At 37.8% G+C, this 27,938-nt stretch overlaps 1 protein-coding gene across 2 annotated transcripts in view; it reads right to left on the reverse strand.

The window, feature by feature from the left end:
- The window catches only part of LOC110032868 (DNA-(apurinic or apyrimidinic site) lyase), a 97,344-nt gene that overhangs the window by 2,794 nt on the left and 66,612 nt on the right, over window positions 1-27,938 (reverse strand). For both annotated transcript variants that reach the window (XM_020736641.1, XM_020736642.1), the window contains exons 6-8: window positions 18,390-18,451; window positions 14,803-14,889; window positions 11,061-11,164 (exon numbers count right to left, since the gene is read on the reverse strand). In XM_020736641.1, coding sequence (XP_020592300.1) covers window positions 11,061-11,164; window positions 14,803-14,889; window positions 18,390-18,451 — 253 coding nt within the window. The remainder of the gene's footprint in view (window positions 1-11,060; window positions 11,165-14,802; window positions 14,890-18,389; window positions 18,452-27,938) is intronic.

Genomic DNA, 27,938 nt, shown 5'->3' on the forward strand with positions numbered 1-27,938 from the left:
GGTCTCTCATTTCCATGCTGAAATGAATAGAGTGGATAAGGTTAGGATGGGGGAAGAGTTAATGTTCAAGTGGTTGTCTCAGTTGGGATACATCCCGGCCGAAACGATGACCGATAATTTTGTGAAAATGATTGTAAGCGGGTGAAACGAGTGTAAATATATTTTATTTCGTGAACTGATTTATACATATATGTTTTATTTTGTTATTCAACATCTATATATCCTTGTTTTCATAAGCACTTATTGATTCATCGATATGCGCATTTGATTTAACACTTTTCGCACATTTTGATGTGATGAAAATACTGTATTGCCCTTGAGGCGTTTCGTCTCCTACTTTATATTATAAGTTAGTGAAAGGGGTGTCGAGCTCCTCACACAATACTTTTCCTTTCTTTTGTGTGACTTCCTTCTCCTTTTCATCACGTCATGGCTCCTAGATACTCTTCTAAATCTTCAATGTGAACTCCCTCAATGTGTTGTTAGTTATTTCGTAGAGGCGGACAGTGACCCTGCTTAAGTTTTATGCTTTTGGGGTCGGATATCCAATTCCGCACAGTTGCCAAAGGGGAATGGCCGACAAGAAACTATGGTGACAACTTGGTCGTTTACGTCGAACAATTCAAATACAGGTTGAGGTTGTCGTTCCGCAACGAGGTGAGGTCCATTTTCAACAGTACGACATTATCCCCGCTCAAGTTACACCGAACTCTATTGCAATAATAATGACCTTCGTCATTTATCTCCGGCGGATTGAGATTCCTTGGTCTATCGAGTAGCTTTTTAATTCTTCGGCTTCAAGGTTGATCGGAATGGTCATACAGTGTCTCATCCGACTCTAAGCTTCGGGTGGTAGGGGTCGACAAGAAGTTGAAGGACTGGCAATCAAAATTTGTGATCGTCACACCACAGTGCTTGGGAGATTCGCATCAGGTCAGTTACCAAGGAGGTAGTGAGGCCGAAAATGCTACCAGAGCACGCTCATGTCTATGCAGACATGATTGAGGTTATACCATTTTATTGATTGAGATGTCGTCGATAGGGTCCTCTAGCTTGGAACCTCTAGAGACGTGACTGAGAGCCTTTGGGAGGAGTCGGATGAAAAAGAGAAAAGGTGGCGGCGGTGGAGATAAGGTCGAGGAAAAGAGACCCAAAGCAAAGAAGCCCTTAGGCTTGTTGTCCGTCTGAGACCCTCGAGAAAGCTCGATGCCGGCAGAAGAAATTACCTCTGTTCCGCCCTTCTTTCTTTCTCTGTTCTTTTTTATCTTGAACGCTTTAGTGGGTGCAGGGACCTCGGCTGTGTCGCGAGAGACTCCATCTGAGACATTGAAGTCACATGAGTCGCCTCTAAAGAGGAGGTTTCCCTGAGTCAACCGGTCAAGGAGTGGGGTATGGGTGCCGCCTACATCGACCCAAGGGACAAAGCTATCGCACAACTTGTGTCTCCCTTACTGATCGTTCCATTCTCTGGAGGAGACTCTAGTTTTGAGGGTGAACCTTTGGAGAGGGCCGACTGGGCCTGAAGGGAAGATATCCGTAGAGGAGGAATCAGCTCTGCCCCCACCCTCGTCAAATGATAAGAAAATGCCTCTGGGGTGGATCGCCTGGTTGGACAGCTCTAACAATGTCTACGAGAGCTCGAGGGGGAGGTTTCTGATGGTGGACACCCTACGGGATTGATTCACCGGCCTCACTCCTAGGGAGTTGGTTGATCTCCCCGGTTACTTAACAGAGGTGATGCGGTTGGATAATCTGAACTCAGTCTTGGCAGGCCTGTCCTACTCGGCCTTACGGGAGACATCTAACCGCTGCAACACCTTGACCCTCTCTGTCTCCCACTATCACGCGAAAGCCTTGATGCATGAGGAGTAAAAAAGGAAATCCATGAGCCAAATGGTGGCTAAAATATTTGAGGGTAAGAGGAGGTAGAACTGGAGCTCCTATGCCTGTGGAAGAAATTAAAAGATTCGGCTCAGGCGTGGGAGGCTAAGGCTGAGGAATACAAACAAACCATTACCAACTTGGCAGCCATGAACAAGGAATTGGAAGCCCACGTGCTAAGAATGATCCCAAGAGATGACCGCGTGGTGGCGCTCTCGGATCAGATCAAGGTAGGTCTTGTTATCGTTGCAGAAAGTTTAGTAAAGTCTGGCCTGATAGACAAGAAGTTGGGCGATATGGACAACTTAGCCACCCTCTTCGTGAATTCTAATGACGACGAGATGAACAAGCCTGGAGGGAGCGAAACCGACAACTGCAACATATCTATGACTTTTTAAGCTCTTGTATATATTTGTTGTTTTTATTTGCATCTTATTTTTTTTTTTAAGAATTTTTGACACCGTCCGACCATGCAAAGTTGATAGCTGGGTTGACGGGTATTTCATGTAAACTAATGCTCTATGTATTTTTTTAAGGAAATGAATGGAAATTCTTCTCGCAACCAATCCATTCTCCATCTTGTTTGTCTTTTCCATTTCAATGGGTTGCTTTTCCCCGTTTGGAATAATTTATGGACACTTGAACAAATGGTTTTTTGTAGTGACTAGTTATTCTTTAACTGCGCTCTCGTTCACACTGTTTCGTCTTCAAACAATGGTTTCTAAAGTTTGGCCGGATTAGATTATCACATCGCTGCGGCCTTATATGTTTTTAATTTGTGCTAAGCAGGGCAATCTCGGTGCCACAACTGGTAGTCTCTTAAGTTCAAGCCGGGCTGAGCGGCCTTGGTGTCACAGCTGGCATTCTTCAGCATTTAGGCGAGGCCGGGTGATTTTGGTGTCATAGTCTGCCGATCTTTAATTTGTGCTCAATTGGGTGATCGCGGTGCCACGACTGGCAGTCTTAAATTTCTGTCAAGCGATTGTGGAGTCGCGATTAGCAGTCTTGAATTTGTGTCGGACGAACATGACGCCATGGCTGACAGTCTTCAATTTGCGCTCAGTCAAGCGATCTTGGCGTCACGACAAAGTCTTCGTCTCCAAAGCTTCTGGTCAAACGTGCCACTGGTTTTTAGGCTTTTTCTACTTCCCCGAGCATTTTCCTAACCTAAAAGTCTTAAGTTAGTGCAACGTTCGATAATTTCATGCGCATTTTTAGAGTTTAAGTTTGCAAAATAAAGGAAATATTTTTATTCATCATTGCCCTTATGGAATACAGAGTGGAATTCACGGAAAAAATTTCTTGAGAACATTCTCACTCCAAGTCTGGGGAACCTCATTTACTGCATGGGTCTTTAGCTTTGTATGCCCTGAGTCCCGCCTGGAAGTCAATGATATATGGCTCGCTCCATGTTTGATCCCTTTCCTACTGCTTGTTCTCGCGCTACGGGATCAACTTCTTTAGCACTTAGGTCTCCGGGAGAGAAGACCCTTTCTTAAACGTGTCGTTTGTAGTATCTGGTAGCTCTCCTCTTGACTTCTTCCTGTCGCAAGTCGGCTTGTGATCGGGCTTCTTCTGCAAGATCAAGTGCAAGCATCGCGTCCTCGTTTGCTTCCAGCCATTCTGGGAAATTTCTTCGTCGAACGCCGTTCCAGATGAAGTTCTGAACGATGTTCGTTGTAATCCGAGCAAGTGATTTTGCTCGATCCACTCTGAAAGGTAATCTACTGCTACTAGGAGAAAGCAACACTACCCTATGGAATGTGGGAATGATCCCAAAATGTCCAGACCGGCGAAGGGCCACGAGATAGTGATCAGTTGCAAATTGTGAGCCAACTAATGCTGCAATGGACCATATTTCTGGCACTGCTCAACCTCATGGAGAATGCTTCGGAGTTCTTTGGTATCATCTTGCAAAAATATTCCCGTCGCAGGACTCGATGCGTCGTCGCTCCCAGATTCCCCTGAGTGAATATCCAAAAGGATGTCCTCTGTCTCATTTTCTTTTACGCACCTCAGGTATAATGACATTGACGATTTTTGGAGTGTTCCCTCCATCAATAAGTACTGTGCGGCTGCGCACTAGAATATTCTGGGATTTGTGATTTCTTCCGAGACATTCCCCGTTTCCAAGTGCTTGACCTATGGGACCATCTAGCTTTTGGCTTGTTCATCCTCCACCACCATAGCCTCAGGTTCCTCGATGATTGACCAACGGAGTTTTTTCAGCTCCCAGTTTTTCAAGTGGACAAATCGGGATAGCAAGTCGGGCACCTGATTTTCTTCTCTGCCAAAGTGTTCGATCCATAACTGTGCGAATTTTCAGATCTCCACATTAGCATTGCTAAGGTATTTCATCATTGATTCATCTCCGACCCCAAATTTCCCGTTTATTTGGTTCACCACAAGTTGCGAATCTGACCTCGCAATGAGTATGCCGACTCCCATCTTGTAAACTAGGCGCAGGCTGGCGATCAGAGCTTCGTATTCAGCCTGGTTGTTTGTCACCTCGAATTCTACCGATATCGAATGATACACGCATTTTCCTGCGGGGCTGCTCAGAGCGAGTCCAAGCCCTACTCTGGTCCTATTTGAGGCGTCGTCCACATACAAGATCCACTCCTGTCTCCCTCTTTGGCTTTCTTCAGCTGGGTTCCCTTGCTCCGAGAAATCTGATAGAAAATTTGGATCGCCTGAGCTTTTATGGCCCTCCGAGGAACATAAGTGATATTGAACTTGCTTAGTTCTACTTCGCACTTAAGTAACCAATCAGAATGTTCTGGCCGGGTGAGCATCAACTTCAGCGGGTGATCCAAGGTTACTCTGATTGGATGTGTCTAGAAGTAGGGTACTAACCTGCGAGCCAACACAACTAAAACAAAGGTTAGTTTCTCCATAATTGGATATCTGACCCCCTCCACTTGGAGAACGCGGCTGGTGTAGTAAACCGAGAATTGCCTTTTTGACTCGTCCCGAACCAACACATAACTGACCACTTCAACTCCCACCCTTAGGTACAGAAAGAGCACTTCGTTTGATATTGAGCTTTGGAGTGGTGTCGAAACTAAAGCATCCTTAATGCTCTGGAAAGCCTACTGACATTCACATCTATCCATCAAAAGCTTTTGGTTTTTCATAGAGTTTTGAAGACTGGGTGCACTTGTTACCCGACCTCGAGATAAACTAGCTTAGAGCTGCAATCTGGCCGATTAACTTTTGAACCTCTTGGGTACTCCATGCGGTTGGCATTTCAATCAGCGTTTGGATCTTATCAGGGTTTGCTTTTATGCCCTCGAAGGTCAGGAGGTAACCTAAGAACTTGCCGGTTGAGACTTCGAACGTGCATTTTAATGGATTCAACCTCATATTAAATTTTCTTAATGTTTGAAAAGTTTCTTTCATGTCTTTTATGTGTTGTTCCATTGTTCGGCTTATCACAAGGACATCATCAATGTAAACCTCGGTATTCTTTCCTTTCTAATTCTTAAAAATTACCTCCATTAAACACTGGTATGTGACCCCCGCGTTCTTAAAACCGAAGGGCATTACATCACAACTGAACACTCCCTCGGCACTAATGAAGATGAATTTTAAGTGTTGGCCGACTGCATTCTGATCTAATGATAGCCAGATAAAGCATCCAGGAAGCATATCACTGAGTAGCCTACAGCTGCGTCCTCCAAGGGGTCAATCCTTAGAAGTGGGTGGCAATCTTTCGAGGATGTTGAAATCAAATAAGTCAGGGAGGCCTGCCTAAAAAATAGTGCGAGAAGGATGGTAGAGAGAGGGGAGGGCAATAACACAGTAATGAACGGTAAATTTGCATAACCTTTTTTCATGAAATTGACCATATTTATAGGAATGAGTCGTGCATTTACACATTATAAATGGCGGGGGTATTTTAGTCCGTATATGAATATTACCTATGGAATTAATGGGTGAAACCGGGTAGCTATGAGGTCGAGCGGTGTTTGTTGAAAGTCCACATCAACTGTCTTGGAGTTGGAAGATTCGTTTCACTTCCTCGATTTACCCCTCATCCGTCTAAGATGTGTTGTCTTCCTGAAACGTGGGACTGGCCGACTGAGCGTGCGGTCCTGGGTCGTCTTAGGTAGATACAACGGGGTCACGTCACCTCCTCCGCCATCCACGAGATTTTTTTGTGATTCAAGCTGGCATATTTTTGATGTACAGTGATGAAGGCTACAAATGGAAATGATAATATGATCTAGGAAAACTTGGGCTTATTGTATAAAAAATTATCTTAATTTATTAGAGCTAAAAGAAAATAGGACACTAAATAGGAAACAATGGAGAAAAAAGATTCATGTAGCCAACCCCACGCAGTAGGATTAAGGCTTTGTTGTTGCTGTAGTGATGAAGACTGCAAATGAAAATTTAAGTGGAAGAAAGAGGCTTGAAATAATGAATGCTTGAAAACTCTTAAGCAAGATAGGGATGAGACGACAACTTGCGAAACTTCTAAGAGAAAAAAAGTGGAGTTATGATAGCATAATAAGAAATAGTGAGAAATTATCATATTTTGCTCTATCATTTGTGCAAAATTTATATAATTCTTAAAAGAATTTTTAAAAGAAAATATGTAAAGTTTAGTGATAATTACATAATTAATTACAATTAGCAAATCCCATGAATTGGTGACATGGATGGAATTCTCATAGATAATAACGTGGCATGAAAAAAAGATGAAAGGTGCAATATCTTATTACAGTTGATCTCCGGAGGGCTTTCTGACAGCATCCAGTTGATGGCAGCATTGAAGGCAGAGAGCTGGGACAACGAGGGCAGCGAGCAGGGAGGGCTGGAACGGCAATGGAAGCGAGAGGGCTGTGAGCTATCAGAAACAATAAGAGGGAGGGCTAGCAACTGATTCAGAAAGAGGACAACAAGAATTGTGGAAGGCAGGGGGTTGGAATAGCAATGGCAGTAAGCGGGGGTGTGGGAATCACAAGGAACTTGGGCTAGAATGTAGAAGCTGAAGGAAGAACAATGACGACAACTGTTTAGGGTGGCTGCAGTAGGGAACGACGGGCAAGAGCAGTGTGGGAGTATACGAAAGGGGAATAGAGAAGATAAGCATCACCTTGGTTGAGCGATACAATTGAAGCACCATCCAATCCCTCAGATACAACCCTCGAAGGGGAACACGGACACCAACGGCTGTCAAATCTGACCCAAAAGCCACTATAAAACACAAAAAATAACATATTTATAGATTAAGGGTAAATAGGAGTGGGCCCCATTCCCAACAAGAGAGAAATCTACTTGAAGGAATGGTCGACCGATCCTCCTAGACAGGTCCAAGCCGCCGCCACTCACAGAAGTTCTCAGTATTGTAGCGGTACTGTAGACATGATCACAAGAATGCCTCCCGAGTTGCTCTCGTGTCAATCTCCCAAGATTGGGAAAACTTTGACCTCATATGTCGAAGCTTTTGTCTCCTCATGACGGTCAAGTCAGTCTGATTGAAGGTTGTGGAAATGTTGCAAGCTCCCGGTAAGTTAATCATGTAGGTGTTGTCATTCCAAAGCTCAACCTGATAAAATAAATATCCATTTACTCTTGTCACGACTTGAGCTGGAGCTTCATAACAACATAAATTCTCATGAGTCCAATCCGAAACAAGTAAATCTATAATCGGTTCTCCCAATCAACATATTTAGCCAGATGTATCTGATAAACAAGTATGTGAGGAGAAATCAACTATGGGATGAAATCTGTGGCAGACTGAGCCACTCTTATTAGCAACTACTCCTGACAAACTTCTTTGGTAGGACCTGGAACTCACTGTAGAATATCTTCCCCAAAAAGATCCTGAGGTGATACCTAACACTACAGTTCATCCATTTCGTCTGATCCTCTTTCCAGGGGTACACTGTTGAACTGATTTTAATGCTTAAACGACTTCCTATTATCTGAAGTTGCCCTGAGTGACTGTGTCTAGCATTGGCTTCTCAAATTCATGGCCCTTTCGGACATCTAATGCCAATCCAGCTGATGATACTAATAACACCTGCAAAAATGTAATTCGAGGCACCATAACCACATACTCTTTATGAACACTCAGTATCTCAAACTTACTACCTTATAGAACAATTATTGTCAACTCAACTAGAGTCTCTCTCGTGGGTTTAGTTGCAATCACTAGCATTTCTTCCTCATCCTTTATGAAATTTTTATCCTCTCCCAGATCACAGTGTTTTACATCAACTGCACCTAGATCCATGAAAGAGATCATTCTCTTAGTTGCGCGATTTGATATGATATGCCCAAATCCATAACACTCAAAACACTTTATGGCTAGAATGGATTTGAGATTGTAGATTGGCTCTACCTATTCTCCACTGTTTGGATGTTCTCTTGAGTATACTTTTACTATAAGATCCTGGGGTTGAACCTTGCTTGTAAGACGTGGGGGTCGCCTGATGATGTGGTCTCTCCACTTTTGAAGCTATGGTCTGAAACTCTAGTCTATACTGAGTTGGCAAGTATAGACGTTGCATCTACTGTTTCATATTGAACCAAGTAGTGATCTTGTCTTTTTCTTGAAGTTGGCATATGTGCTTTAAATTTTTCCACCAAAATAACGCAATCATCTTCAGCTTGTTGGTAGCTACTTTCTTTTCCATCCGGTGAGACGTCCAGATACTCAAAGACACATTCCAAGGTCCAAAGTCACTCAATGAACTCGTCCGGATCAATGTGGCTATTGAAATATGACAAATTCATTTTTACTTCAAACTTGACTTATCAGATATTTTAGGTCACATATTTGAGATAGAGATTCTTCATCCCTGGAATTCACATGATGAAATAGGTTCATTCCATCTCTTCGATCTAGCAAGTCATCGTTGTGGCAAAAGGTGACCAATCCATATTGCCTCTCTTGAAGGTGGTAAGCAAGGGTTGTAGTTGAATCCACTGCATATTCTCCCTAGAAATATCCTGGACACCACTTTGTGAATTTCTCATAAACGACATCGTGTCCTTTCCTCTCGACCAAGCTTGTGATGATGATCTCCTTGACAAAATGACTAGATTTTGGGTGTGGGTAGGTGGAAAGAGGTGTGTAAGGGTGATTTAGGATAAGAAAAAAAAAATAGGGGGAGATATGTTTGGGTGAGGCCGATGCTAGAAACATTATGATTGAACTAAGATTGTGCTAGCTCTGATATCAAATGATATCGAGGTTAACCCAAAGAACAAAAAGAAATCACATATCATTACTGCAAACAAATATGTGGTTACAATCAAACAAACTTTAAAAGAAAAATACAATACACAACAAAAACTCACGTTAGGGCGGATTTCGGGCGATGCTGGTGATGGTTAGGCGGCTTGGAAAGGTAGCGGTAAGGTAGGAAAGGAGTTTCCCGACTATAAATGAGGAACAAAAATAATTATGGGAGGCTGAGAAAGTAGGGCAACAAGAGAAGACAGTCCAAACAACGAAAATTCAGTGTTTGTGGTGGCTAGACAATAGACAAACAACAATGAGAAAGTGTCATGACAGTGACAGCAACAGTGGAGGGCTGAGACAGTGAAGGCAGCGACAGAGGGTTGGAAGTCAATGGAAACGAGTATGGGACAGCTGGAAGGCTGAGAATTGTCGAAAACAGCAAGAGTGAGGGTTGGCAATTGATTTGGAAGGACAACAGATATGGTGGAAGGCAGGGCGCTGTAACAGCGATGGCAGCAAGCAGGGCGTTGGAATCGTAGGGAATTTGGGCTGGAATGCAAAAACTGCAGGAACAACAACTTCGATAGTTGTTCCGAGCAGCTGCAGCAGGGAATGGCAGGCAGTAGTATGGGGAGAATACGAAAGGGGAATGGGGAAGATAAACACCACCTCGAGAGAGAGATAACACCCCACCCCACCCCACCCCTCCACCAAAAAAGCGAACGCTGGCGGCTGTTTTGACAGAAATCTATGCCGAAAATTACTTACAAATACAAAAAAAACAACATATTTATTGACTTAGGGTAAATAGGAGTGAACCCCACTCCCAATATGAGGGAAATCTACTTAAAGGAAAGGCCAACTGGCCCTCTTGGACCGGTCCAAGCAATGCCTACTCACTGGAGTTGACAGTACTGCAGTGGTACTATAGCAATGATCGCAAAAAAATGCCTCCTCGGTTGCTCTTGCATCAATTACGAGCCAAAATTATGAGTCCTTATTTTCTAAAAAAACATCAATTGAATGATTTCTAAAAGATGTTGTACCTATTATTAACAAATAATCTTGAACAACTTTTATCCATACATATTAAGATCTATCACTACTCCTTCCTGATCCTCAAACAGTAATTATGTTGCATTTAGAAATAAAAAGCTGGTGAAAATTGGATTTCTCATGTATAAAAAGCCTTTCATCCATAATTCGGTTCTAAGCCCTGCATCTTGAAAGGTGTCGCAAACTTCATTAGTTCCCATCAACCTATGCAGGTCCAGGTCCCAACAAGGGTATGAATGCAAATAAAAAATTGTTTTCTCTGTGATGCAGAAAAACAAATTATTTTTCAGGTTCATCACGAAGACATATTTCTAACATCAAATATATTTTGTCAAAAACATTTTTGACATTGACATGAGATATTAATCAAGGACTATACAACAGACAGTTGAATCCAAAAGATAACGCCTACGATATTATGAGCAGCTCATCATAACATTATAGGGGCATTTACATACATCCCATGCCATTCTTATGTGTTTACATATCTAACACGTAAACGTTACTTTTTTTACGGTTATAGCACCCAATTCTTTCATTTCACATAAAAAATATCACCATTTTAACTTTTAAAAGGTGAAATAAAACTTTTCATGCATAAAATACCATGAATGTAAAAATTGAAGTTTTGGTGTTAAATGGGCAAATACACAGGGATTGAGAGGTATGTAAGTCTTCCAAACTTATATTTTGGCACCTACATCACATTTTACGTGCTCCATATTGCTATCAAATATGCATCCGAGGTATTCAAATGTGTTACTTGATTCCAGATCAGCTAAACATGCACCATATGCATGCATGCGTCACATGAGAAGCAGAGATGGTGTTTCGCAAATAGTAAATATAGCCTACAGATCCTGGTAAAAAATTTGAAATATGTAACTTAAAATCACGTGTATGAGTGCCAGTGTGATACAACCTTCTAGCTCAATTCCATGCCCATGCATATCACATGAAATTATCTTGTCCTTCAGCTTCTCTGATACTATAAAATAGTCGATCCTCATTCTTTTTCCTCGATACCTACAAGAATGGAAACAGTTCAGTTTTCTAACTTGCACGCAAGCTATCTAGGAAACCAATGCCCATTTCTACTATGAAAACAAAGTTGCAACCTCGATTTGTACTAAGAATTTGAAAGAGCATTATAAATTTGTAAATTTTAGAACCGTAAGATGAAAAAAACTGCAAATAAAAAAGTATAAAAAAGTAGATTACCAAATTTCCAGCACAAAACAACTCCATTCATTGTGAGGTAACTAGATGATAAGAATATTCCAATGATAATTAGCAGTGATACTGGAATTAAATAAAAAATCACAATGGAACAATGTCTTTATTGCTGAAATTAAAAAAAGTTACAAACAAGACACTTGAAAAAAAAAAAAAGACGACTTGACACAAAATTAGGGTGTTGGTGCTGCAGTTGAAAGGTTTGAACTGGGTGGGGGGCGGAAGGTTGGCTGCTATGTAGGAGAGGAAGGAGGGCTAGCAGGGGATTACGGTGGGGGAGGGGAAAGGGAAGGTGTGGTTGGATAGCTGTGTAAGGAGAAGGCGGTTGGGCTGCAGAAAGCTCGGGGGACTGGCGGTGGCAAGTAGACAGGTGGGAGTGCGGTTTGGAGGATAGCAGAGAAAAGGTGGTTGGGTGACACCAGGTTGCAGCATGGTGAAAGGAGGGGCTGCTGTTGGCACACGGCAAGGGGGAACGATGGCTGGTCACGGGAGAGAGGAGATAGTTAGCAGTAGGGAGATAGGATGCAAGAGCAGCGGCAACAAAGAGAAGAGGGGAAGATAAACACCACATCAGGATGAAAGTAACAGCCAGAGCACCTTCTCCCTATCGGATACAGCCCTAAAAAAGGAAAATGGGGCGCCAACGGCTGTCCAAACAAAAATTTCAACAAAGCTAATCCTAAACAAAGCAAAAGAAAAATTTATAATAGTAGATAATTAAAGAGGGGGAGGCCACTCCCCTTGGGCAGCCAACCTCTAGCCCAGCCCAAGGGCCGGCCGACCCTTTCCCATATAGCTGAACCGGTTAGTTGGTTCAGCCCCCCCTTAGCCCCCGCTTCAAGGGGAGAGCAGTTGCAACAACATTTAAGAAAATATGAATGTTGCAAAAGATCCGATAAGAAAAAGGGTTTTAACCAAACATGTATAATTTTTTCAATGGTTATGAAAAAATAGAAGCTAAAGCATGGAATATTAATGCCAATCCAAATAGCTAGGATAGCTCATAATCGGTGTCTTGGTTTCATCTACCTAGCTGCTATGCTCATGTACGTTTGTGTACACAGCTTTGTGCTCACATTCCTCTTGTCAGCTACTTTCCCTGGGAAAACTTTCTATCCCTGTCCTCAATCCTTGCCACACATATTCACTACAATCAGGCGGCACTTGCAATTATCCCTCTCCCCAGTTCAAATTCCTACTTAAATGCCTCCCTCGTCGAGTTTCTAGAGTCATGATGGTTCCTCCAACTTAGCCAGCATCTCCACCTCCTGTGTAGATGGCTCCTATTATCAAGATGCTCCTTGTAATGCTTATATTTCATCGAACAATATAACTCATTACTTTCAATTTTTTATTCATTTGTAGAAGTGATTGGCTTTTCAATGAACATGCTTAAGGGATCTCCAAATTTTGATATATTTGTAAAACCACACATCACCCATGTCTGCGTAGTTCTTACTCAGTTACAATTGTATTTTTTTCAATCAATCTATTTTATACTCCTTGAATTATATTTTTTGTAGACTTTTGCCCGTGAATTATACAACAGGTCTTCTATTGAGGCCTCTTGTGGCAAGAATTTCAGTTAAATAGAAATAGATTTGTTAAAAGGAACGTGGAATAACTCAAAGTCTAATGAATGCTGACCAAATCTAGTATTTGAAAACAACCTCCCATAATTCTCTTTCTGCAAAATTTTTTAATATAAATTTTTTGACTATATTAAGGCTCATCTGGATCTAAGGAAATCAAACAACCACTTAGGTATAAGAGATGCATTCAAATGTTCAAGCCTTCCAACACCAACAATGGTTGCTATTCCATTAATTCAAATTTGCACATAGTATCGCATTAAGTGTAAACTTAGTTTGTAATTTTTTTTTTGCAAATTTTTCCAATTCAACATTGGTTACTTTTTTATCTTACAAACCATTCAACACAATTTTTATTTACTAGTGCATCACCTTCTACCCTTCAATCAACATGTGCAAACTATCTAAATCTACTTGTCAGTATTTATCCTTAAAAAATGTTATTACCACCATTTCTCTAATATAGTCATGTCATACTGCATCCTTTTTGAGTTTGTTGAACATACATATTAAACACTTTTATTTCTATCACGCTCCAGTTATCTATAAACAAGGTTGATCCATATAGTAATGGTAGCATAATTTAGTTGGATAATATTATCCCTTCAAGTCTAAATAAAATTCTCTTACCAAATAATACTGTAGAGATACTCCTCAATGTAAATCACCAAGTTTTAACTTTAGAAGTTATTGTCATCTATATCTCCATTCTTGTATATAATAGATACATGATACTAGATACTTAAAACTTGTCATACCTATATCTTAATTTATATCCTAGTGATGTTATTTAATAATTAGTAATATTACAGCTACTCATATTATATACTCCAATTTTCTATTAATTCTAAATCTTTATCTTCTAAATATATTTTCATTGCATTAATCTTTCACTTAATTCAATAGAGCTCATATTGATAAAAAGTATATCATCAATAAAAAGCATTTTCACCAAGTAAACTGAATAGAAATATTTGTTGTGAATGGCTCCATAACTTAAAAAAATTATACAAATTTACCATTGATACTGATATATGCCTACATGATTGGGAACCCCTTACTTCTAATACTCATAAATTTTAAAAATATATGTAATCTTCAAAATAACTTAAAACAAAATTTTTGTTTGATGGCCATTGAATCAGTTATCATAATACTCAATCATATGCTTTTTTAAGATCAATAAACATATATGAAAATTATTTGTTTGTTGAAATTTTTTTATTAATTGCAAAAGAGTGAAATATCATATTTAAAATTACTCTTTGGAGCACAAAGTTAAATTGATTCTTTAATATTGACATATTTTCTTTATATGTTACATTACCCTCTCAGAAATATTCAATGTATGTGAATCTTAAATTTGACTCCTTGATAGTTACCAAAATCGAGAATATTTCTTTTGTTGTTGAATACAGTTACCAAAATGCTTCTTCACAATTTCAGGGAATACTGCAAAACTCAAATGAAATTGAAGGGTTGTGAAGTAAGAAATTTGGAAACAATCTTTTGACAATAAAAATAAAAATAAGGAAACCCTAGTTAGCTAAAATTTCGAGGATTTCACAACTATTCATTGCTTCACTAATAAAATGGAATGAAAATACAGGAAAATAGGAGTAAAACTCATTCTCAGATCCTTTCCCAGAAATTAAAGCATCTGAAATAATGAGGCAAAAGTTCTAATGTTAATTATAACAACAAGAATATAATACATAAATATAAACATGTGCACGCACACATGTAATATATATATATATATATATATTATATATATATATATATTTCGCACTTCCCATGCAATCCATTATAATTGATATTCATTGATATTCTTACTTGCCAACAGGGTTGCCAGACCAAGAAAATCCTCTTTCCATGTCTTGTTCCTTGTGAATAAATCTATAAGCATCGATCAGTTTTCCTCTGTTAAAAATGAAGAAAGTAGTAAGATAAAAATTTATAATCCAACCATAAGAAAAAGGCTCACAAGCATGAGATTTAAAGTACGAAATTATAAGAAGGGTACAAACAACGACAACAACAAATCTTTATCCCACTAAGTAGGATCGGCTACATGAATCCTTTTTCTCCATTGTGTCCTATTCAGCTTTATATTTTCATTTAATTCTAATAAATTAAAATCATTTTTTATACAATATGCCCAAGTCTTTTAAGGTCTACCTTTGCCTTTCTTAACATACGTTGAATCTGTAATGCCCAAAATTTGAAAATTAGGTAAAAGTTCGGGAAATTTTAAGAGTATCTCAAATTTTGCATCCTACCAAACTCAATCGAATCAATTTTATACTAGTTAAATCAATCAAATCGATATATAACACTATGTATTAATTATGAATATAATGGGAGAAATAAAATTCAAAAGTTATAAGTTTAATAATTTAATTGACATTTAATTATTCTCTAATCTCCCGTACATGCACTGTGCACCTAACCGGCCTCCCATTGCATTTTTCAGTCGTAGGGTAGGTCAGATGACTGACAAGCATTAGAATGGCATTAAGTGTTGAACCTCCCTTCATTACCTCCAAACTTCTTTCCACTATGAGTTCCTACGATCAATTACTGCTCCAGGTCACGAACGGAGAGCGGTCGCAACCCGCCGAGTGCTGCAGGTGGTCGTTCAGTGGTCCAAGAAGAAATCAAAATCTACAAAACCCTCTTTCACGCTATTCTAAACATTCCCTTCCTTCCTCTTATTTCCGTTTTGACAAATACCAACCAATTTGGGCATTTATTTAATTTCGGTAGCCGTAGCAGGCGTATAACTTGTGTTAGAAGCATAAAACTTGGTTTGCAAGCATCTGTAAGGACTATCGGCATGAAATTACCGAGAGGAAGGGAAGAATGGCGTGTTAGGAAAAAAAGGCATAAAATATGGGACATCGGAATGACAGATTTAGGCTGAGAAGCCCGTTTGAGATATGTTTTGACAAATAAGTTATGTTTAAGGTTAAATCACGATATGAGCTCAAATTCATGAATTTCTACGATGTCTATGATTTCCAGGTTGTTTATATGAGATGGTGAGATTGAGACAAGCGTGTGGGAACTCTTTCTAGGGTTAGTTAGGTGAAATAATCTTGTGCTAATTAAAAAAAAAAGTTTATAGGTTTTCATTTGATTCTACGTTTAACACTAATGTATTTAGCATTTCTTGCATATTGTAGATGGATAGCTGAAGTTGACTTCTTTTACGATAAAAGTGATGCTATGCTATGATATGATATAGATGAATATGCTTATAAAATTTATTGCTTGTATGTATTTATTTGCTATGATTCATATACATGATATATCAAATGTCTGTGATGAATGTTTGATGCATGAATGATGATTTAAATGTCACAAGTGATGTTATAAGTGAACTATTGCATGAGTGATTGCAAATACACTATGCAGAGATATGACATCCCAGACTACTGGTATTCAGACAGTGGCGAAATTCTAAGAACCATTGTGATCAGATAGTGACAAAATATAGGGAACCGTTTGTATCAGAGAGATTATTGATAACTTCTATATTGAAGGTGCAACATTTATCATTGCTTAATATGATATTTGGGGTAAGGTGATGGCAGACATAACATAGAAGTCGAGGCAGAGGTGGTGGAAAGCGTAACATAGAGAAAATTTTCAGTTTACAATTTAAGTGGAATGAAATTGTTAAAGTCCTCAAAAATTGGTTTACTCCGCCTTCAGCCAGATTACTGCGACAAGAAAAATTCTTCAATCTGACTCAGAGGTTCAAATCAGTTATGCAATATGAGGCATAATTCAATTCTCTTTCAAATATGGACCTTATTATGTTAGTACCCAGAAGGAAAATATCACAAATTTCTGCGTAACCTCAAAAGATCGGTTGAAATTGACTTTGACACGATTCGAAATAAGTGACTTTTAAGTGTTCATGAAAGAGCCAAAAGAATTTAAAACGAGCTGAATTTCTCTAGTCAGTAGTGGCAACCTCAAACCAACAAGCGAAAGGATTTTAGCAAGGGAGACTATTTCCAAAATAAGAAAATTAAATCAAAAGTTAAGCAGAAGCATACACAATAATAAAAACTAGTTTGTGAAAAATGTGAGAAAGGCATTTCGGGCAGTGTTTGATATATTCATAAAAATGCCACAAATGTGGACAATCAGAGCATATTCAAATGAACTGTCTGCCGAAAAAGAAAAGTGACAGCAGAGCACTAACAAGTCAAGGACAAAGGCAGCCTAGAAAATTTTAGAAAGTGGTCAGTCAAGCAAAACACAATTTTTGGGAAAGCCTTCAACTTTAACAAAAAATGAAACTTCAGAGCGCAGAGCCGAGTAACCAATAAAAGTCTGAGTTTTTGCAACTACCCATCAGGAAGCCAAAGAATCTGAAGAAGTGGTTACAAGTATGTTTCTAATTTAAGATCAACCCTAATACTAATTTATTCGATTTAGGAGCATCACATTCTTTTATTTATGATGAGTTTGCCGCATATTATGCACTTTACTCCTGCCTTATATGAAACACACACACACACACATAAGAACATTAAAATAGCAACAATATTCTCAAAATAAAAGCATATTTGAGAAACTGAAATAATTCAAATTTTATCAGCTATGGAGAGTTATCTTCAATTACAAAGTTAAGTTTGAATTATTAGCAACTTACATAGATATTTAAGCTTGATTAAAACCTTATTTTTAACAAGAGCTTAATAATAAATAAGTAAATAATTTTTAAGAAAATTTTAAAGCTTAGATCATATTTATGTTAAGTTCAAGCTCAATAAACTAGTAAATAAATAAGCTTGAAAAAGGTAACATTCGACTAGTCTCAAATTTGAATTGATGAGGTTTCATTTATACCCTCTTAAAGATTTCATGTAATATGAAATTTGGCCATTTATGAGGTGGGTTGATCCATATAGTCTTAAATCCCCCCTACCCACAATAGGCTTAAGAGGGAATAACCTTCGCCCTTTTACGGTTTGCAAGTTTATATGGCATTGTAACGGTCCATTACTGCAATGGAGAAGTTTTACTAGGTTTCATAGGGGTTAGAAAACCATACTTTATAGACATAAGAAGATAAGAGAAAATTTCACAACTGCAGAAAAGAGCGGAAACATTTATGTTGAGAGAATGCAAAAAAGGCTAATTGATTCTAAGGAGCAGCATCTGGTTCTAGAGTCATTTGATTTTATTTAGCTAATAAGCACAAAACATACCAAGGGTAAATCTGATTTGGCTTTTAGAGAAGAGTTGTTCATCAAGAAGTGGAGAAAACATAAAATAATAAATAGAATCTTAGTTAGCGAAGGACATAAGAAGTTCAAAATCTCCAATATATGATGTAAGCTGAAGTATTTTGGAGAAAAAAATGTGCAATAAAGAAGGTGACTTCAAATATATTCACCCACTGGGACAGTATGTTGCTAAAACGCCGCCTCTCAGACAAAGTAAATCCAGGTTGTCCACAATCCTGAGCCACAAATACAACAAACTTAATACTATGCTACTTTACATTAAACTGATTAAAGAAGGCATTTAATAAAGCATAACAAAACTAATAAGAAATTTCAGTCACATTTTCAGTGTCACGTGGGTATTCATAGGAAATATTAAAAATATATATATATATATATATTTACACACATACAACTATATATATATATATATATTTACCACATACAACTCAATTCCTATGTATTTACATATCTATCACCAAAAATTTCATTTTTACATATATGAATTGACATGGGAAGTCTCATGTCCCGCATCCCGTGGTCCCGCAATCGCTGTTTGAAGCAGAACCGGAGTCAATCCGCTACAGCCCTGTTTTCCTACCACGACTGTATTAGTCATGTGGGGCCCTTTTCTATTGGTTTAATATTAGTCTAATTAGAACTAGGGTTTAATTGATGTCTTAGCATAAGTAAGCTGCTTAGAACATGGTTTAGAAGACTTTTGCTTGACTTTATGTATTTTGAAAGCTTATTCTCTGAGTTTCTGCTTTGCTTTCCGGACCGTTGTAGCATTTTTCCTTTTGTAAATGGCATCTATGGCTTACCCAGAAACAGGCAGGGGATCTTCACACCATCCGTACCTCACCGTCTTTCCATTCGACTGTCATTTTCAGTCCAAACAACCGCCGATTGTCCCTTATCACTTTCCAAATATTGTAAGGCTCATATATTCTCATCCTCTTACTATTTCACAACCACCTACCCGCTAACTCTACTTCCTATTAACCTTCTAAGAGCCTTAGAATGGTGTTATTTGATATCAAAGTCCGAAAATTTAAAAATTTTTAGAAGTTTAACTTTCTTCGTTGCCAAACAAAAATTACTCACAACATAACCTATACCCTCACAACCAAAAAAAAAAAATCTGTAATCATCCACCTAGTGCTAACCCAAACCCTAAACCACCACCTCCCTTTCAACTGAAATTTTTATTGGAAGAACAGCCATGCTGCCAAGGAAAATCCCGCAACAAGGTGTTCAAGAGCTTATTATGGGGGACATGGAGTGAGAAATCCTCCAATTGTAGTGGAGGCACAATGATTTTGGAAAAAAAATAATAACATGGAAAATTCACCCATAATAACAACGGTAACCACCAAGATAAAAGAAATGAAAAAAGCCCTTTCCACCAAAAAGCTTCAAGTGATGACAAGTCGGTGTCACATCGATTCAATATTGATTATAGGAGGAGAAAGAGAGTGACTTAGAGTAAAGGTGAATCTAACGAATTTTGACAGTTGTGTGGATTTGAATAAGTTCATTGAGTGACTCCAAAAAGTTGAACGAATTTTTGTGAACAAAGACGTTCCTCGGGATAAAAAAGTTAAATTGATAGCTATCAAGCTCAGGAAAAACACTTTCTTGTGGTGGAAAAAATTGAAGCGTCTACGTCAACATAAGGGGAAAAAGAAAATTATTACCTGGTCCAAAATAAAAAGAGAGATGTATCCCAAGTAACTATTAGTACATTACAAATATGACATCTTCTTAGGACTTCACCACTTACAGAAAAAAAATCATTGAGACCGTTACATTTGAGCAACCTTATGTTGAAGTGTGAACTAGTAAAGCTCGAGGAGAACACCATAGTTCGATATCTTGGGAGGTTGAGATAGTCGATTGACAATGTGGTATTTTTACAACCCTATTGGACATTACAAATGTTCATATCCTAGTATTGAAGGTAAAGAGAGCATGCATCAGGTTCACACAACCTTTTAAACAAGATTCAACCTTCATAGTAAATAATAAGAGTGCACTGACCAGAGTACTTAGACCTACCCCTTGTGAACAGAAAATCACACAAAAGAAAAAAATGACTGAGCAAAACTACACCCTCAAAATATTTCCAGCTAGGAAGTTTCAAATGCCATGGATAGAATCAAATTACATCCAACTGCCTGATAGGAGAGTAATTAATTTTATTGAACATGGTGCAATAGATGTGAAACAGAGCGAAAACCCAGGGGAGGAGAATGGAGAGTACCAACTACCCGTAGATAATGAGATGCTTATGGTTTGATGAGTTATCTAGAATAAACCTAAGAGAGATCAACAGTGGCTGAGGTATATCTTTTGTACCCATTACAATGTAAAGAGGATGAGCGCATCCTCATTATAAATAAAGACAGTTGTGAAAATGTGGTATCTAAACAGATGGATAAATTGAGCTTCACAACTCAGATTTTTTCTTAGCCATCTCCTGACTTGATTGAAGAAGGGGAACAAGACCGATGTTGACAAGAGATGTTTGATAGCATTTTTAATGCTATCAGATGGATAAATTGAGCTTCACTACTCAAAATTTTTCTTAGCCATATTCCTGACTTGATTGAAGAAGGGGAACAAGATCGATGTTGACAAGAGATGCTTGATAGCATTTAAAATTGGAGACAAATAGCAGCATCAAATTTGGTGTGATATCATGCCTTTGTATCACTGTCAACTTCTTTTGGGCCAATCGTGACAGTATGAAGAGAGCATACTTCATGATGGCCACAAAATGCCTAAACATTTAATAAGGGCAAAAACATATTGTACTTCCACCATTAAATAAATCAGCAATGATGAGTGCTCGAACAGAGCTAGAAGCTATCGTGCCTTGTGCTACATTTTTACCGGTTATGAGAGAAGCACCATCAGGATTAATACGGGTGGTCTTAGAAAATAGTAAGTTTGAGCTGATACCAGACACAGGACAACCCCTATGGGAGAGTCGTTATATGCCCTAACCGGAAGTCTACCTCGTTGGTTGTGCCATTAAGAAGGGCCAAGCATGCCAGAGATTTCATTCTAGGGTCGATTCCTCGAATCATACATGTTTATGCACCTAGCCATGTATGAGTGAGAGAAGTTGGTTACAAACTTCATGGCTCAAGACTTGGCTCGTGAGAATACTCGCCTATGTGCAATTCCAACATCGATTGTGCCAAGAAATAATAGTTATTTATTCTACCAGAATAAAGTTTGGACTGACATACTTTCAGAGTCGTCTGGAGATGAGCAAGAATTTTGTAGTGGAATTGCTTCAGACATAACAAGATAATGAACTTATTATAATGGTGATAGATCGATTCCAAAAGCTTCCAAAAAAAAAAGGCAAAGCCACTCCTTCGAGTGACTATTGCAAGAGTTCTCGCGTCCGGCTTCCGCTATTGCAAAATTAAAGTAGAACCAAAGTTCATCTCGCTACAAAGTTGTTTTCATGTCCCTTGGCTGTCTTAGCCATGTGGGGCCCTTTTTATTGTTTTAATATTAATCTAATTAAAATTACGGTTTAGTTGATGTTTTAGTAAAAGCTGCTTAGAACCTGGTTTAGAAGACTTTTGCTAGCTTTTATGTATTTTGGATACTTAGTCTCTGAATTTTGATCATTGTGTAAGTATCAGGGCGTCCCCTGGAAGCGAGGGGTTGTATGACCTTGATACAGTGAAATGTGTGCAAGGGTCGTTATACCGGCACCCGGATGTAGTGTCAAATAAGCAAGGGTCTCATATTACTGACGGATGCAGGTAAAGAAATTAGTCCATAAAACTAATGAAACTAATATTAGGATAGGATCTTGGAATATATGTACTCTCAATCATAAATTAATGAAATTAATTGATATTATGATTCATAGAAAGATTAATATCTTATGTATTCAAGAAACCAAATGGATTGGAGAAAAAACTAAAAAGATTGATAACTTAAGTTTTAAACTGTGGTATTTTGGCAAGAGTCGCACTAGAAATGGTGTAGAAGTAATTATAGATAATAGTTTGAATAACAATAATGTAAAAATTAATAGAGTTGGAGATAAAATTATATCTCTTGAGGTTATTATTGATACTAAGATTTTTAATATTATAAATGCTTGTGCTCCTCAAGTAGGTTTAGAAAATGGGTCTAAAGATAAATTCTGGAATGACTAAGAAGACTTACTACAAATGATACCTCTTGAAAAAAGAATTTTAATTTGATGAAATTTAACATTTAAAGAAAAAACTTATATATATAATTTTAATTAAATAACTTCAATGAAAGATTTACACTTACCCCCCTTAACCATTAATATATCCAAAGCGAAAGCCCTAACTCTCGTACGAGCGTAATGGGCTTAATTAAAAGATTCCTTCGCAATGTGTTGTTTTTCCCCCTGTACTGAGGCTCGGTCAAACATTGTACGCACGCACAAAACTCCTCTTTCTTCTTCCTCCTTTTCTGCTCTGGCGATCAGACATCTTCTCTGCTACGCACGAGCCTCCCAGCCTGCCACGTCGTCAATGATGCTGCTATCAACATCGATTACTCCTTTGTTTGACGATCAAAAACGTCTTCCGCCAACCACACCTTCTTCAGCTATTGGGAAAATCTAACCTGCGTTCGTTGGTCTCATGCCTTCGTCTATGCCGTTCAACTCCCCAAGAAAATGGATCTTGCCTCTACCTCCCTTATATGCTAGAATGTAGATACCCTATCGTATTACTGACTACTCACTTCCTCTCCCTCTCTTCAAATCCTCTAGTGAGATGAAATGAGGCATCACATGTGTCGTAATCGATGGAAGGAAAAGATTTTGTGCGAGGAGACAATTAAAACTTACATACTTTCTTGTGCGGGCTCGAGCGACACAGAAGAGATGTATAGTCATGATCCGCTTCGAGTCGTGGAAAAGGAAGGAGAGGACGCCCATTTACGCCGAATCGAGCAGCCTTTACATGAAGAAGGAAGAGTAGGTGAGTGAGAATCTACCTGAGCAGCTAGAATGAAATGAAAATTTGAAAGTTGTGTGCTACTTAATTTGAAGCCAGGGAGATGAAGCTGTCACTATGCGAGGCTCATTTTGTGCGTAACAGTGTATACGCACACGCCTGTGCACGAATAGAGGAAGAGGAAGAGGAAGCTTGTTGTATGTAGTTCTCTAACTGTGCAAAATCGATAAAATATTTTAGGGTTTATAATGTTATTTATATAAATTACTATTTCGAATTAATTAAATTAAATCTTATTAGTTTTATGTAACTAATTATAGAAAGTATAATCAGAAGAATATTTCAAATTAGAGGAAGAAGAAAAGGTTGCGACAATAAGGTTAGTGTTTGATTAAAATTTTATTTTAGTCGATTTAAATTAAATGGTTAATTAATAATATTAGAATTTTATGATATATGTAACAAAGGAAATTAATTGAAGGAATTATAAAGGATTCTTCTTTTGATAGAAGAAATAAAATGTAAGGAATAGAGTAAAGGAGAAAAGATTTAATTATGTCTCTTTCTTTTAAAAATAAATTATTAAGTATTAATTATATCTATTTAATATTAGGTATTGTTGCAATAATGAAAGCTTTCAAGGAGAATGAGATAGGCAAACAAGTAGAGGTGAACAGTTATATTTTTAAATTTCAACAAATTTCATTATTTTTAATTGTATGTTTGATTTCATTTATGTTATGTTCCAATGAAATTTAAATTAAAACAAATTCATATTGTTAAATAAGAAAATTATACATGTTAAACAGTTGCAATATAATTTTCCTAAGAAGAGTTTTTATGACTACATGATATGTAAATTCCAGTATAGGTGAATATATCAGTTAGTTGCATTACATATAGATTTAATGAAATTCTATTATTCATCTGTAGATAGAGGTAAGTGTTCTATGAAAAAAGAATGTACGTATGGAGAATGAAATAGAGTATATATGAATATTTGTATGTGTATGTTAAGAACAGTTCACCCTCTTATAGTATAGGCAGGGAACGCAAGTGTACCCGAGCGTGTAGATTTTTCCTATCGCCCCAGATAATTGTGATGTTTAAATCGCTAGCCACTATGACGATGAGAGAATATCGGCCAAGTGCAAGCATGCAAATTTCCACCTCAGCCAATCGCGTAATTAAGATCATATGTTGTAGTGCTGACCAGATAAAATCGGTCAGGGGTGTGTTAGATTATGTTTTGATGGTGGTCCTAAGATAATGCAAATTTTAGTAGCATGAAGTAAAAAAAAAAAGTTTAGGATTAAACCTTGAAGAGTACAATTAGATTAAATGCATATCGAAGTTTAAGTAATATTCTAATGAATAAATGTCATGAACAGATAAGTTAGTTTATTATAAGACTATTATAGAAATATGAAAGATCAACATACATATTGTTTTTTTTTTTTTTTGGGCTACTATATTTTAGAAATGTGAATGCTCTTGGGTTATCTTTAGATAACTCATTATGTTGTTTTAATATTTTCCAACTTTTAAGCTTTTGAATAAGATAAATATAAGAAGAATCAATGTGTATAGAAGGCATGATCAACAATAAAAAAAGTAAAACTTTGACTTATAATTTAATTTGCTTTTTTAGTTGCTCTTTAAATAAATATTTGAATATTAAATTGTTAGTGATAAAATGAAAAATATAGAAAACTTAATTCAACCGTCCAACCGTCTGTTCCTGCCTTAATTAATTTCAAGCCCAAGATTGGGTCGTGACAGTGGGAATGATCTTGAGTTCAATTCATTGTATTACTTATGCAATATGTGTACATGTGTTTGACAATGCAAAAATGAGTCATTAGGGTAGGCAAATTATGAGGGTTGATGTTTAAGTTGAGAGGATTTATAAAAAAGAGCGTAGAGACCTAGAGAAAAGATCTATAACAATCAATGGAGAAGTACATATGAGAAATATAGAAAAAACACAAAAAATAAAATAAATAAGTATCGAATCACTAATTGAAGAGTGACCTCTAAGGAACAAAATCGAAGATAAGAAATTACTTCTCCAAGAGATTTATATTTCACAAAAGAACAATATATCTTCAATGTGCTCGTATTGATAGGCAATAAATAGCATAAGACTATAAAATATTATAGAAGAGAAAAAGTTGTTGGCCATAAAGTTTTTTGTTGGAAACTTGCTTCATCTTTAATTCATCTTCATGAAAACTCAATGGTTATTGAAAGACCAAATCTAAAACCTTCAAAGAACAATAAAAAATAAGAGATTAATGTTGACTTAATTTCGATGACATGGCTAAGTGAGAAGGTAGAGTTCAACCTTGGACTAGGAGTTTAGCTCACATTACATTTTACAATCTTGAAAATCTAAAATAAAATACAACACACTAAGTTCAAATGAAAAACATAAAGGAAATAAGACTACAAATGAAAGGTATAAAAACCAATGTCCATTAGAAACCATGAATTTAGTGAGCAGTTTGTGATAAAACTACCCTGCATCAGGAACCGTCTAGAGAAAAAGTGCAGCCAGTACCTGCATGAGTGTTTGCTTTAAAGTTAAAGAAACTTGAGATGTGGATGATTAGTATTTTAAATTTTTCTTATAGAATATATTTTGATTCTGGTGTTTCAAAAACTTTTTTTTTGTCTAGACAATTCTTTGACTATGTTGCATTGGGAAAAAGTTTATTTTACTTACAGTTTGCATAATATGTTAACTATGGACGAGAACATGTCTACTAGTGCTTTATGCTTCGTTGATGATAGCTGGTAAAATATTCATATCATATATGGATTGACTTGTTAAATAATATGCTACAATAAAACACTAAAAGAAGATTGTTAGATTGACTTGTACACCGATAAAATCATTACTTTCAATGGGTACTGATATTTTTTATTAACTTTATTAAAGTGAACAAATGGATGAAAGCCGGTGAATTGATAATTTAGTGAAGCGGTTGGTGCTAAGAGTTGTGCCCTTAAAGTGAATTAGTATATTAATGTTTTTTCAATAAACTTTCAACATGCCATAAAAAAGAAAAAAAGTGTCTAAAATAGATATTCAGTTTGAAACTGTAGCAATTGTTACAATAACTAGTAGAGATGTTGATGGGCCCTTAAGATCTCTCTCTCTCTCTCTCTTTATATGAAAATGAATAATATCATCCTATTTGAAGGATTCAATTAAGTCATGGACTGTTTATCTTAAATCCTCTATGCAAATTGATATGATTCCAAGTAAATTTTTATAATTAAAACATTTCATTTAAACTCACATGACTAGGCCATCATATTCCAAAGAAAAAAATAAATGACCCCCTTTCTTTTCCTGCAAAATTTAACTTTCCATTTCACATTGTATTCATTTCATCCATTTTCTATCTTCATATTTTCACTTACTCTGTCCCTTCGAGGATATGAAAGTTCAACAAATGAACAACATTACGATAAGGGGCAATTAAATAAAATAAGGATATAATGTTTATGACACGGGAGCTTACCGCGGACGTGGTACCGTAACAACTACAATACCACAATATTTCTCAATCATGACAGACAGGCCAAAACTGTCATGTTTTCATTTCTTATGCTTTCTTTCCTATTAACCTTTATTCATTTTTAGTCATTTAGTTTTGGCTCAGATTTCTATCAAAACAGTCGTCGGCGTCCTATTTTTCCTTCGAGGGCTGTCTCTGAGGGTTTGGGTGGTGCTTCACCTCTATCTCTCTCTTGAAGTGGTATTTATCTCCCCTATCCCTTTGCACATCTTCCCCACATCGCTCCTAACCTCCCTCCATTACTGCAGGCGCTCCCAAACAGTCGCATCTTGTTGTTTTCCCTATAATTTCCCCAATTCAACCACCTGTACTCGTTTCCGCCACATCGAGCAATCGTCCTCTTGCTATCCTGCAATTCCACGCATCCCACGTTGCTTCCGTCAACATTCCCCCTCGTTGCAATCGATCAGAAGCCTTTTCCTATTGTTTTATGTTGGTCCAGCCTGTTGACCTCAATTTTTTCGTGAGGTCTAGTATTTCTCGTAGGAGTTAGGATCTAGCCTTAGGGGTCTTCCTGCGACTGCGCCTATCTTAGACCCTTAGAAGTGGGCCCCGCCTCATTTTAGTTCGACCCGCTTCCATCCCCTTCTAGAGTTTCGCGTGTGGTGTGTCAACTTCTAGCACTTAGAAGGACGAAACCAACATGAGGAAACCCAAATGGGATTCCCTATAGGACCTTCCTGAGCCTTAGGGTAGCCTTTTGCACAATTCGCACTCCCGCGCGCACAAGCTTCGCAATTCGGAGAGTCGATATGTCTGATCGCCGCATTACTTGTCGAATGCTCGAGTAAACCTTTTGGTACGATCGATCGCGGGTCAATATTTTGTGAAATTTGAATTTCGACGCGTTTTGACCCGATTGTCGACGACGTCGTCCGAGCGACCCCGGATGACGAAACGGACTGCGCCGACGCGTCCGGAACGTCGATTTTGCCTACGGAGGACACCCATTTTATCGTGTCGCCGCGCGTGAACAAATCACATATTATTTAATATAAATATATATATATATATATATTAAATTGATATAAACCAAATTATTTCTTTCACTAAAGTCCAAAATCCCTAAATCGAACGCGCACCTCCTTCCTCTCGTTCGCGAACCGGCCTCTCTCCCGTTCGCACCAGAGCCCTAGCCGCGTCCGCCTCTTCCTCCCGCC

Source organism: Phalaenopsis equestris, unplaced genomic scaffold, assembly GCF_001263595.1.
Source record: "Phalaenopsis equestris unplaced genomic scaffold, ASM126359v1 Scaffold001042, whole genome shotgun sequence".
In the NCBI taxonomy this organism is placed as follows: domain Eukaryota; kingdom Viridiplantae; phylum Streptophyta; class Magnoliopsida; order Asparagales; family Orchidaceae; genus Phalaenopsis; species Phalaenopsis equestris.